This window comes from Megalops cyprinoides, chromosome 21 (genome assembly GCF_013368585.1).
Source record: "Megalops cyprinoides isolate fMegCyp1 chromosome 21, fMegCyp1.pri, whole genome shotgun sequence".
Lineage (NCBI taxonomy): Eukaryota > Metazoa > Chordata > Actinopteri > Elopiformes > Megalopidae > Megalops > Megalops cyprinoides.
The window spans coordinates 17,034,614-17,048,060 of NC_050603.1; the positions used below are offsets into that span (position 1 = coordinate 17,034,614).

The 13,447-nt window shown below is 48.9% G+C and overlaps 1 protein-coding gene across 1 annotated transcript in view; it reads right to left on the bottom strand.

Annotated features, from left to right (window-relative positions):
* The window catches only part of LOC118768975 (dolichyl-diphosphooligosaccharide--protein glycosyltransferase subunit STT3B), a 61,535-nt gene that overhangs the window by 18,734 nt on the left and 29,354 nt on the right, over positions 1-13,447 (bottom strand). Inside the window, exon 2 of the mRNA XM_036515970.1 lies at positions 2,538-2,646. Within this exon, the coding sequence (XP_036371863.1) occupies positions 2,538-2,646 (109 nt within the window). The remainder of the gene's footprint in view (positions 1-2,537; positions 2,647-13,447) is intronic.

Here is a 13,447-nt window from a genome sequence, read left to right on the forward strand (position 1 = left end):
AGAGAGTGAGGAGGAGGGGGGAGACACAGAGAGAGAAAGAGGGAGAGAGAAAGGAAGTCAGGGATAAAGAGAAAGAGAGACGAAGGAAGGGAGACAGAGAAAGAGGGAGGGAGCCACAGAAAGGACAGCTCAGGCCAGATCTCCGGCTGTTATTCAGAGACAATGAGAGATGTTAAATGAATTCCAACAAATACAGAGAGCTTAAGCAAAGCTTCAATCAAAGCAGATTCTGTGTGTGTGTGTGTGTGTGTGTGTGTGTGTGTGTGTGTGTGTGTGTGTGTGTGTGTGTGTGTGTGTGTGTGTGTGTGTGTACGTGTGTGTATGCGTGCACATAGCCTCCCTATGGAGTGAAAAACAGTGAACACAGGTCTGTCAGTGAAAACCAGGTGCTTGCATCATGCGGACAGGTGCCTGGGGGATTGTGCTGCAACTCCTTTCTAAAATGGTCAAATCCATAAATGTGCAGGACACTCAGACCACAGCATCTCTTCAGTTAAATGTGGGAAATGCTCAAAAGGAAATCAGTGGTTTCACATATCATCTTCCCCATTGCCATATTCAACTGATAAAGACATAACAGCCTTTCAAAATGATCAGAAAATAAGCAGGAAAAAAAATGTCAGCCGTACTATATCTGCGATCGATGTACCCTGCTCTTCACTTAAACGTCTCCTCACTCCGGGCTAAGATGTTGATCGCTCTTAGCAACTCGGAGTGGGGAATGACACTGCGGTGACACTTTCCGCAAACAGATAACAGTCTGCTGGGGGGGGTTGGGGGGGGTGGCAGTTTCAGCTGCCACAGAGCTCTCCGTTTAGGGCTTCAGACTAAACAGCGCGTGCAGGACAAAATAAATCTAAGAGGTTTAGCCTCTGAAGAATTCCTCTGCGGCCGGGAAACGTTCCCAGCGGTACGGCGCCGTTTGAAATCCCGCGGAAATTATTTTCTCAGATGCTCTTCGGCCTTGGGTTGCTTGGTGCATCAAAACAACACAAGTTATTACCGCTGACGTTCGAAAGTCAAAGACGGAGAAGTATCGGGATGGAACCGGGCGCCCAAAGTTTTTGGGGATAAATCTTTAAAGACAATTCATCCGTGATATGAATCGAGTCACTTGAGCGTTTCAGCATTCCTGGATTAGCCTATTTGCTTCCTGTATCGCACACTGCTCAACTGGCTCTAATCTCTGAGGTCCAGAAGCAACAGAGGCTCTGACTGCCTACCCACATGAGCTCTGATCCGTGCGCCCCCCCCTTACCCCCCCCCCCTGTCAGAAGGCACACTTGATCCATTGAAAACTGGAACCAGCACCAAATACTCTAATGCCAAACATTCCAAACACAGACAGTGGAAAATGGAAAATGTGCTCAGTACAGCACAGCACGGACATTTTATTAGGTGTAACATATCTTAACAGGACATCCACATGTCCCAGATTTGAACCAAAGGTCCACGTTTTTCAGGCCTCTGTGGTGCGAGGATGCATCCTGCCACATACCTAAACTCTGACTGAGTGCCATGCTCCTCACCCCAGCAGTTTTAAACTGCAAAGCTAATATCGCGATCGAAATTTCCCAGGGTTTCGTGCCCATTGTGATTAACAAGTAAATCTCCTGCATTCCAGGACTAAGAGAAGTGACATCACCAGGACTTAAAATCCAGTTGCAGTAGACCCGTGTGAGCTGTGGGGGCAGCTTGCCTAAGCACTTTCTTTTCACAGTCTCAGTTTTGGCCAGGGTTCAAAAACACAGGCGAAAACAAAGCTTATCGAGCAAAGTGTCTGATACAATAGAAAATTAGCCGCGGTGCGATCCCTCAAAATCTCCCAGCTTTGGCATTGATTTACCTGGTAGTCCGCTGCCTTGCTCGCTCTCCACATTCTCTCCCGCCCCTGTCTCCAGAAGCTGTAATCCAGTTCTGGCAGCTGCCAGCTACTGCACCATGTTACTTTGCTTTAGAAGGTGAACCCAGCTCTCTCCCCCTCTCCCTCTCTCCCTCTCCCTCTCGCTCTCCCCTCCCTCTCCCCCGCTGAGTGTAAAATGCACCAGAGCGGAGTGGGAGAGGCCGCAGCTGCGGCTCCAGCTGAACGCCGCGGCAGGAGGCACACATTTTCGGGCCTACATGCTGCCTCTACTGAGGTGGGCACAGCGACCAGGCCACCAGCGACGGTAATTACAGCGTGACGAGGGTGCTGAGATCTGGAAGCCTGAAAATCCGGGTACTGGCATGGACAAGGTGTGGGAAGAAAACGATTCACACAGGGGAGTGGGGGTGGGGGGGGGGGGTTATCAATCTGCGTGAAATCGGGCGGGGATAACGCAAGACGGCCGCCCCGCCATTTCACAACCGCAGGTAAACAACACAAAGCGTGTAAATCTGTCACCTTAACGACGCACCCACTCCACCAAGGCTCCGCAATGATCGCTGAGGTAAATGACACCGCCTAACAGACGTCCCCACAGCTGGCACAGCGGGCGCCTTCCCTCGTTAACCCAGGTGACAAAGAGGCGAGGTGTCGCCGAAAGAAAGCTACTTACGGTTCCCCCCACGATCCGGCCCAGGGGATACCACGCCCTCTCGTCGAACCAGTTGAGGAACTCGTAGAACCCATTTGTGGTGAGGTGATGCGTTGATCTGTAGTTGAACCTGCGAGACAGGGAGGAGGCTCCGGTCAGTAACGAGGACAAATAACGTCAACACAGAGCAAGGGCAAGCACACCGCGCACGCTGGGCACCCCTCCGCCGAAACTGCTCAGGCCGACACGCACGCGAGCAAACGCCCGTTTGAAAATAATGACCGAACCGCTTTGGCGTGTCTGAACGCTTGCTGCTCAGTTACACGTAATTGAAAATCAGGCCGAGGCTCAATCTCCCAAATGCTCTGTCTGTGTGGGCTATTTCGCTCAGCTGCAGAACGGTTCTGCTGCCAAAACTTCCTCCGATAACTCCAGCTATCTGCCGGGTTTAAAATAATAATGAAGAGTCATTATTGCTGCAGATTACCGATTCATCTCCTCTCAGCTTTGTAATCAAGATGGCCGATGATGTGGCGCGCACTGAGGCCACATAGCGAAATGCTCGCAGAGGGAACCGAGGCGGAAGTGTCAAACAAATCGACAAACGCCGCATCCAAAGTCTGAGGGATCGTTTCCTCGGGCCTTCTCTTCAGCCTGGCGTAATGGCAGCATGAGGGACTTGGGGAAGCCCTCGGGCGAACCTCGCAGAGAAATCATTAGAGCTGCCATTTTCAAACAGGTCGGTAAACATCCCTGACCATGAAAACGGCCCCCGACCGGGTATTCTGTAGCTACACAAGCCAGGTTTCACCTTGGCGTCCGGCCCATTTGAAGAGGAAAGTCTCCCGCAAGACACAAAGTTCCCAAACTAGTAGAAACGGAGGGCTGCCAGCTAGACGGCCGGCCTTGCTCATTGGTTCGGAACCGATCCAGAGCTTTGTGAGGGGAGCGGCGGTGTGACGAGCACGCGGGCACTGTGGATGGTAATGTGGTGCATCACAGGGCCATTACACAGATGTTGAGAGCCATTACACAGCCAGTTTGGCTAGAGCATCTCCCTGGCACAAGGCAGGAGCATGCCAAGGGAGACACTGTGCAAATTACTCGCAGACAGCATGTTACAGCTTGCAGGGAGCGCTATATGAACGCGCCGCTGACTTGGCCCGCTCCACACGATGCGAGTGGGCGGGACCCCCCCCCCCACGAGGAACGAGGCGCCCGGGTCACTGTCCGAGCGGGAAGCAGAGGGCCCCCTACCCCACGGGTCTGCGGAGTGAGCCGCTGCAGCACTGTCACACACGGAGGCCTGTCGCTGCGGATGACGGGCCCGCGCTCTCCGATTCTCCTCTACCTCACACGCAGCTGAGTGCAGCGGGGGCTGTGAAGGATGGGCGCGGCAGCCAGGGGGAGGCTGAATACTGCAGCCATGATCAGCATCCACACATCACATGCACACACACGTGCGCACACACACACACACACACACACTGACACACACACACACTGACACACACACACACTGACACACACACACTGACACACACACACACACACGTACACACACACACTGACACACACACACTGACACACACACACACACACGGACACGGACACACACACGGACACACACACTGACACACACACTGACACACACACTGACACACACACTGACACACACACTGACACACACAGACACACACAGACACACACGTACACACACGTACACACACGTACACACACACGTACACACACACGTACACACACACATACACACGGACACAGACACACGGACACAGACACACACTGACACACACACACACACACACACACACACACACACACACTGACACACACACACGCACAGTTCTTTAATGGATGTGTCAACTTCTGCCTTGAGACTGGAAAATGGCTTTGACAGCATCAAAGCAGCGTGCGAGAAACTGCCTTTGAACGAGAAATGATAAACACGATAACTCCCCCCCCCCCGTCTCAGAGTCTGGTCCAGACAGTCAAAGTGCTTTCCGCGGAGCAGATTAACTAAACGTGACTATGGCGTCTCATTAGTCAATCAGAGCACATCCTGACACATCCTTTACCCGAGCTAAACCTGCTTCTGCGGTCACCAGCAGCTGGAGGCCATGCACAGTGCAGCCACACGACTACAGCTAAACCTGCCTAATCTTCAATGGGCCGAGACACACAGAATTGGCACTGGTTCTGATTATCTAACAGATCACACACACCCTGCAGGCATGAAACATACACAACCCAGCTTCAGGAGCTTCAAGAGACCACGCCCTGTTTTTGCCAGATGGGGATCCTTTTTTGAACTGTGAAGGAAGGACTTTAAACAATCGATCGCCCACATATTCCGCCATGAAGCATATGAAAATGGATCAGTTGGAATTCAAATTCAAATGCTTTCTGATCAAAAAAAAAATACAAAGGCTATTATTCCACTGTTTCACTCTCTCATTCGCATTCAAGACAGAGAGCCAAAGGACCGTGCATGAAATAACATTCTTCCAGCCTAGAAGTTTGAGCGAGTGCGGGTCTCTTTGCAGTGAGTCATTATTTAAACAGAAAGAAATAACAAAACTTCTGTTGCAGGAGTTCCAGACGGCGCTTAAGGGGAAAGCGGGGTCCAATTCGCCTATCGTCAGCGGCGGAATATCTTAACATCAGCGAAATAGAAGTGGACATCCCCAGCGCTCTGCACTCTGTTTCTGAACAGGAGAGGTGATGGAGGCAACAGACCAGGAGGGGGCTGGAGCCGCCCTGTTAGTGTCGTCCATTATCAATTTCTTTCTCAGAACTCCACTAGCGCAGCCCATTCTCAATCTCGTTCCCATAGAACTCTGCTAGCGTAGCCCATTCTCATTCAAATCTGCCATATGACAGAGCTGCTGCTCCTTCCTTAACCACTGAGGAAGAGTGGCGTGGGCCCAGCTGGCTGCAGAGAGCACTTTCGCTTCCTCCACTGCCAGCCCTTCCCCGTATCTGTGCGGAAACTCTATTTTCCGAACGATCTCACAGATACTGAAGCTAAAGTACATTTTTTTTGTTTTTTAAAACCTCGCGATTGTCTCTCGATGGGGCGGATAATGCGGCCCCGCCGAGCGCATTAACGGTTTTTATACATTATGCATTAGCGCGGGCTTGGCGCCGGCCGATGGACCGCCGCTCCAAAGACCTCATCTGTTGCTCGCTCGCCGGAAATGAGGCGGAAATGGCGGTAAAGCTTCGCCAGCGGCGCCTATGTCCCCCTTCGCATCCTCCAGCTGGAGCTGCAGGTAATGGCCCTCCACCTCCTCCTGCTTCATTTTTTGCGGCCCTCTTCAGAGAAAACCGGCACTGGAGTGCGCTATGTCTTTCAAGGACATCTCCAGGCATCAATACCACCCTACAGTCCTTGGCAAGGTTTCTGAGACCAAAACATATAGCTACTGCGGTCTTGTATAATCAAAAACCCAGGGACAAGGGTACTTGTGTGGAGTGCACGCAATGATTGAAATACTCAAATGCTTAAATGGTGCGTTTTTTTCCCTCCCATTCTCACTGCAGAGCTTGGCAAAACCGCAAACATTCAAATTATAGTTAAAAACATGCTGCCTTCATCATCCTGTTCGAAGAATCTTCATAGGCCTTTGATTATGTGAAAACTACTGGAGTCAGAATTCAGGAAAAATGTGGTCTGGGAGGGCTTGCTCTCAGCAGCAGAGACCAAGAATGACTGGACCTCATTACGCAGGGACGCCGAGACTCCACAGATTCTCTGAAATCTTATCACAGAGGCAGAACTTGAAAGTGTTCAGCGTGTGAAATCCAGACTGGCTGGTAAGAACTGGGTAAGTTATATGAGGTAAAGAATTCTACAGAAATCCTGAGGCAAACATTTATTTTTGTGAACAATCAGTGCATCCTTGACTGAAGACTGCAACAGTCCTCCATTTTTTTCAAAGTAAAGAAAGCAGATGCATTCACACTACCATCATAAGAAAATGACAGAGCCAAAGACCAACTCTGGCACCAAAAGGTAGCTCCTTGGTAGCCATTGGTGTTGGCAGACATGCTGACACCAGTCTTTGACCACTGCGGTCTAAACTGTGAAAGCAGTGGTCTCTTTTCTTATTCCAAGCCCCAATCTTCAAATAATTGCTCACAGCACCCCTGCCTGGTTTTCTATCAGCCAAAGATTTTTATTCTTGCTCCTTATTCTGCTGTCTCAGAGCAAAACCTGGCCGAGCAGGCTGTGTAAATCAACATCACACTTGAGCTGAATACTAAAATGAACCGCAGCTCCCAGGAGGTGATGACAACCCCACTGTAAAAGCCATTCCAGTCTGAACAGCGCTTAAAGCCTCTGTACGTGGGTCTGTCTTTCTCTGTCCACGTAACTAGAAACTGATCCGACAAGCTGTATATAGAGCAGCGTGGATGCTGACGGAGCATTATGTCATTACATGGTGGAGGAAACTGGTGCCTCTGTGAATGGCCTGTTTTTCACATGTCTCAGTTCAATGGCCAGGGTGCTGTGTGGAAGCAAGGACACCCAAACGCCGAGCAAAAACAAAGAGCTGGAGTGAATGCGAAACCATGACACAGACTCAATCAACAATTTCCATTGACTTCAGTTAACAACTGAAGCAATGGTTTTTTTTCCCCCCCAATAAAAACAATTTGCTTCATTGATTTCGTCGAACACTGAACTCGCTGAACTGTGTTCATGAAGAATAAAAGTAGCCAAACTAACTTAAAAAGCCCAAACTCTAGTGCTGAATTCTGAGTCAAGACAAGGACAAACGTTGACCGGATCCCACACGGAAATTTCACCTTCTAATTCTTCGCTGCCCACCACCACCGGAGGTTCTTCTCCACGCTGGGAAGCCACTCCTGACTGATCCTTATTTAGAGGGCTAAACACACGCCCACGTTTCTGGAAGGCCCCTTGGGAACCCACCGAAGCCTGCAGTTGCACCGAGGAGCTGCCAGCCTCCTCATCACGACCGACAGGATTAGCGGCGGAGCGCGGGCGTGCAAATGGCAAGCAAAACCCTGCCCTCAGCCTCCCTCTCCCCCTCTGTTTCCAGAGACCCGTGACGTAACGTTCTCCCACAGCGAAATGAGATCCCGCCCAATCCTACAGCAAACAGCGAGGGTCTGGCGCTTCCTGAGTTTCTTGGTACCTCCACGCAGGGCCGCTAATAGGCCATTTGCGGCGCGTTCCAGACGGATTACTTGCGGGCCGAGCGGGCCTTTTCCAAAGCAACCCACAGGAGAGTAGGGCTCATCGGCGGTGGGTCTCCGGCTAGGCCGCCCGCCCTTGGCCCCGTTCCAGGAGGCTTTGCTGCTTTTCGTGGGAGGGCCCTGCGGGTGAGCCGCAGCCAAGTCTCCAGCACTGCTGCGGGTCATAAAAACCGACCCAACCGGACAGGGGACAGCTTCATCCCCATCACCTACTGCAGCTTGTCCAGCTTCTGGTGTTGCTGGTGAAAAAGCTGAGAGGCTGATACACAGATCTTCATTACATTAATGGCAGATAAAATTTAAACACACCAAAACCTCTAGGAGTTACTTACTATGCCTCAGCGTGGCCTCTTTTTTCTCCTTTTTTTTTTTTTAAATGTCATATCGAACGTCTTTTGCCTCGCACATACTTTCGACACAAGTGGCCCGTGACATTTGTGGTTTTAATTGGGCTCTGAGAGGGAAGCCTCCTGTAGAGGTACCCTGGCTGGGTGACCCATGTGGCTCCAGAAGCCTCTGATTCTGTCGGACAGAGCACCGAGGGCTAGAGGGCAGTGTGTTCAAAAAGCCGGCAAAGACAAGGGAGAGGGATCTCACAGCTCAGCATGGACACGGAGGCAGATGAAAGGAGGGCTGGACTCTGCGGAGAGCAGAGAGGAGCCTGGGAGAAGAGAGAGAGAGAGACGCAGCGGTGAAAGTGGCGTAGTTAGGGGTAGTCCCGCAAACTGTTACAGAAGAAGGCACCATATCTGATGGGTAACCGCTCATCACACCTGCAGCCTCAGACTGCCACATTTCAGAGAGCAGCAGTAGGGTGTATCTGATGGCGTGTGTGTGCATCGTGCACAGTTATGGAGGGTTGACTGCACGCACACGCACACGCACACACACACACACACACACACACACACACACACACACACACACACACACACACACACACACACACAGGAAGATACAGTTCTGAGAAAGCTTAGATGGTGAGGCCTCACAGAGGAGAGGGGAATGCCTGACTTTTTAAATCGTATAAAATATTTAACAAATAAAAAAATTCCACAGCATTCATCTGTTTGGCTCTGAAACAGAATGATATAATATATCAAACTTCAATCTTGACTTTCTGAGGAGCTTTTAATAGGTCAACCTCGAAATCTTGTTACAGCAATTCACCTTGACTTGTCAGACTATCTTTTCTTTTCAGTTGCAAAAAGGTGGTGATTTTAGACGCTGATTGAGACATCTCCATCTTGAAAGCTGTAAATAAGTGTTGGCATTTCAGATAAACAGAATGACTCAGACATCATGACAGGGGTTTGGATGTGAGGAAGCTGCTTTTGACTGCACACAAGTATCACCAAGGTTTATGTTGTATGCTGAGTGGTGAGATTCATAACCAATTTAATACGCATATATGCAGGTTATGAGAGCGAGAAATGACTAAAAATTGAAGAATAAAAATCTCAGCAAAACAAATAATGGAACAGCCACTCACCATTTCTTTTTTTTATCAACACAGCAAAGTAAATTCTTAAAAGAATATATTGTCGAACTTCTATGTCATGGTGGAATAACCATATTTATAACTCATGCTGAATATTGTCTTTACACTTTATGTATATTTTTGTTATGAACAGAGAGATGATGAAGGATTCCCAAGGAAACTGGGAAATAATTACCAAGTTATAATACTGACACATTAAAAAGCCAGGTTTTATACTATCCGGACATTAGTACAAAAGAAAAGCAACAATTCAGCATTATTGGCAAACCCCATGACATAGTTGCTAGATATCCAACATTACTTCCAAACAACTGTAAACTGCTACCATTAGCCTGTTTTGAATAAGCAGATGTGAGCTGGCTAAAAGCTCTTATTTATCTCATTTAGTAAATCTATTTTAATATAAACAGTTCAATTTAGCATTTACTAATATAACATTCAGCCAACATTAAGGAAATTCAATGGACAGTTAAATAATGCATTTCCAAGTGAGCATTCGGGGAGGGGGGGAGAGAGATGTTTCAAGACTATATTTTTGCCTTTCCATTGCTTGGCTATGTTCAGGTCACAACAGAACAGTCATTAGGCTGTAACGTGTCCTACACAGCTAATATACCCTACTGTCATCCTTCTGAATAGGAATTTATGAGGTAATGAGATAGCTCCGAGGCAGCTCAGCCCCTAATGGTGTAGAGGCTGTCGCAGTTGTGCGCTGTACAAAAGCATCTGTGAGATGACAATGCATTTCTGTGTGCTCGTCAGGAAGTTTCATTTATAAAAGGCAAAAAACCGAGGGCGAATGCACCCTCTGTTAAAGCGCCAAAAAAAAAACAAAAAAACCAACAGGCCTGGGCATTTACCGTGCGGACCCAGGCCATTAGCCAGAGACGGCGAACAGAACGCTGTCAGTACACACGCTCAGAACTACAACAGGCGCTCAAATAAAACTCAATTTCACACTCGGTGGAGACACTCGGGCCTTTGTGTTTTCTTTGTAAGGAAATCCATTCGCCGCGCCTTGGGCGGTTTGGAGGAGGCGAGGGCTCCAGGTGCGGCGTTTGCCGCGGTGTCACGCGTGGCGGACATGGTTTTTTTTTTTTTTTTTTTTTTTTTTCTTCCACCGACATCCCATCCTACTGCGGGACGTGGCCCAAACCGCGGCCATTCCCGTCAGTTCTGACGTGATGTGAAAGGAACAGGGCAGAGACCAGTGCGTAACATTGCATTATATTACCGCCATTTAGCAGACATTTTGACCCATGTTATCCATTGCCGCCCCTGCTATGCAGGAACAGGGTGGAACAGCTAGAGATGAACTAGTGCATGTCCCTGTTCCCAGGGAATATATGATGTATGTACGTGCACAGACTGCAAACAGAAGCCTGTGTTATCAGGGATTGCCTCTTCCACCCCCTCCCTGGCATCGGGTGCTGGGGTTTGGCCATCCAAGATGGAGCCTGCAGATTGCTCCGCTTCTTCTCGGCGGGCGTCTGATTCAACAGATGGCCGGTGGGTTGCTGACGAGCGGGGATTCGGAGTAATCCGATGGCCCCGTGAACTCGCCAGCCCCCTCAGAGAAAGGCGGAGAGAAGCCGCTCGACCCAGCACCACTACCCCGCCGCCCCCGGGGCAAAAGGCCAGCGCGGCTGATTACAGAAAGGCCCACAGAAATTGCACAGCGTGATAAACCAATGCGAAGTCATTTTGAATTGCCTGAAATATTTTTATCACAATTTCCCAATACTGGATAAAGGAGTCGAGCTGTATGGTTCACGGGGAGAGCAGGTTTTCCAACATGCTTTAGGATGCTACACAGCATGACCTGGGTGGGTTCATACAAACTCTCTCTGATTATCTTTTTTGTTCTCCAAACAATTCCTAGCCAGACTAAATAATGGGGTTTGTTAACAAAACCATAACCTCTCACTTACATCATTGAGACAACTATCCACAGGGTAGATATAAGCCGCTCATAAATATTTCATGAACTCCCAATTTAAGACTCACCACTCCCTTCAACTTGGGAGTTTAGAAAGCTGGAAATTGTTAGGCCTTTTGATTCAGTAAGTCCGCAAGCCCAAATTCGGCCAGACTTCAAGGAGAAACTTGAAATCAATGCAGAGTGTGAGATATGAGGATGACAACAGAGACTACACGGATCCAGACACATGAAAGCAATGGAGGACTGGCCAAGGGGAATTGAGGTGGCAGAGAACAAGCTCAAACAAATTCAAATTATTACCGAAGGTGTCACATGCGCAAGAATGGCTTTATTTCAAAATAAAACAGCCGCGTCTTGGAACTCAGTGGCTCAGAGGTTAGATTGTCGAAGGTAGGAGTTCAGCTGTGTTTTCGCTGATAACCCATTCCTGAATTTGCAGGTCCCAGCCACCGTCCTCGGCAGCGCCAATGTGCGAGTGAGTGAGTGTCAAAGCGAGTTGGTGAATGACACAGAGAATTAGATCCAGTAATGCAGTCTGAGGCGAAGAACCCAAAGCATTCACTTATCTCTGGTGTGTTTATGACTGCTTTAATTACGACTGTCATTGAGAAGGGAGAGAAAAAAAGACTGCCTACGGAAGCCCAGATAAGAGCAGCATTTGTTTGTATACAGAGCGAGAAAATATGGTGCTTCAAGCATCATGGGAAAAAAAAATGGCATCAAACCGAGCAGCATCATCTTCAAAATGCACAAAAAAACGTCTGATGAGTGCAGCACTGGTAAATAAAGCCAGTGTACTGCGTCTGTGGCAATGTTCACAGCACTTGGCTCCAAGCAGCGGCTGCCTGGAGGTCTATTCTGAAAGTGTCCAAAACATCAATGAAATATGTTATTCACGACTGTAAAAGCCATACTGAGGCATTTAAAAATTCAGTGACACTCCCCTCCAGTGACTGATCATCCCTAAAAAATAAAAAAGTACAACTTTCACTTATAAAATAAACACCAGCAACACAAGTAAGGCTCACAGTTCTCAAACTATAGCTCCGTTGGATTTCAGACTACAGCTCTGTTAAAAATAAATAAATAAATAAATAAATAAATAGAGAGGTAAATAGTGACAAATTTCTTGCCAGCAGTCTTCCTTTGCCCATCTTGCGTGGCAGTCTTATCTGCGCTGGCCTTGTGTGTGCGTGGGTGGCTGCCAGACTGTGAAGAGTGAGCGCGCTCAGAGAGATGGCCGAGGCGGGTGCAGCGAGGTGACAGCGGAGGACCCGAGTCCCGGGTCACCCCCGTCACCTGTCACCCGTCCACGGCCAGGGCACGGACGCTCTGACAGACCTCAGCGCTCCGGAGGCCACTGCGGCTCTCGGGCTCCCGCCTCGCTCCTTGCCGCGTGATGCCTTATTCGTGTTTGCACGGAAGCTCTGCTGAACCCGCACGTTTTGCCAATCCGTATTACTCCGCGGCCCATCACCGGGAGACATAAAAAGCGCCGCCGTGAATAATTCAGCTGCGTAAACACGACCGGGTCTGTGTGGCGAAGACAAGCTCAGCACTGAGCCCTTTGCGGATACTCATCAGCAGGTTTCGGAAAGTCACTCCAACAGGATTATTTGCATTTCCAGGAACAATTCACTTTTTAGGCTTTTTATTTTTTTTTTGAGGGTTTCTGAGATTTTTCTTTCTTTCTAGGGGCTGTACCTATTTTTCCTTTGGATTTCATTTGTGTACTTAAATGCAATTTCTTTGAATTTTGCCTTTCCTGGATTACATCGTATTCTAGGACTAGAAGAACCAGAGGAGTCTGGTAAGATTCCTAGGGCTCTGGTAGAAGGATATGGCAAACAGAGTTCACATGAGGGTTGCGGGTATTTTGGCACAGTCCTCCCCCCCATATGTCCTCTGACCCCCAGCCTCTTTTTAAAATGGCCTTGCACTTGGAAGCAGTACACAGTTCTGCCTTGACTGTGTGGCTCACCAACTTGGACCATTTGGTGCTGATGCACTGATGTCACTCGTGATACTGGGGAATAGACGATTTATACGTTCTATCACAAGCGGCCCCCGGCCTTGCTCCCATATTACAGAAATATTTCATGTTGAACATTTCAACATTCTGAGGACCCCAGCATAAGCCATGTGGACCTGGGGCTAAAACCCCATAATCTAATAACTTCAGTCGACAAGAAAGAAAAGAGAAGCAGAAGCTCTTGGGGGTCAGGAACACGGCACAAATGT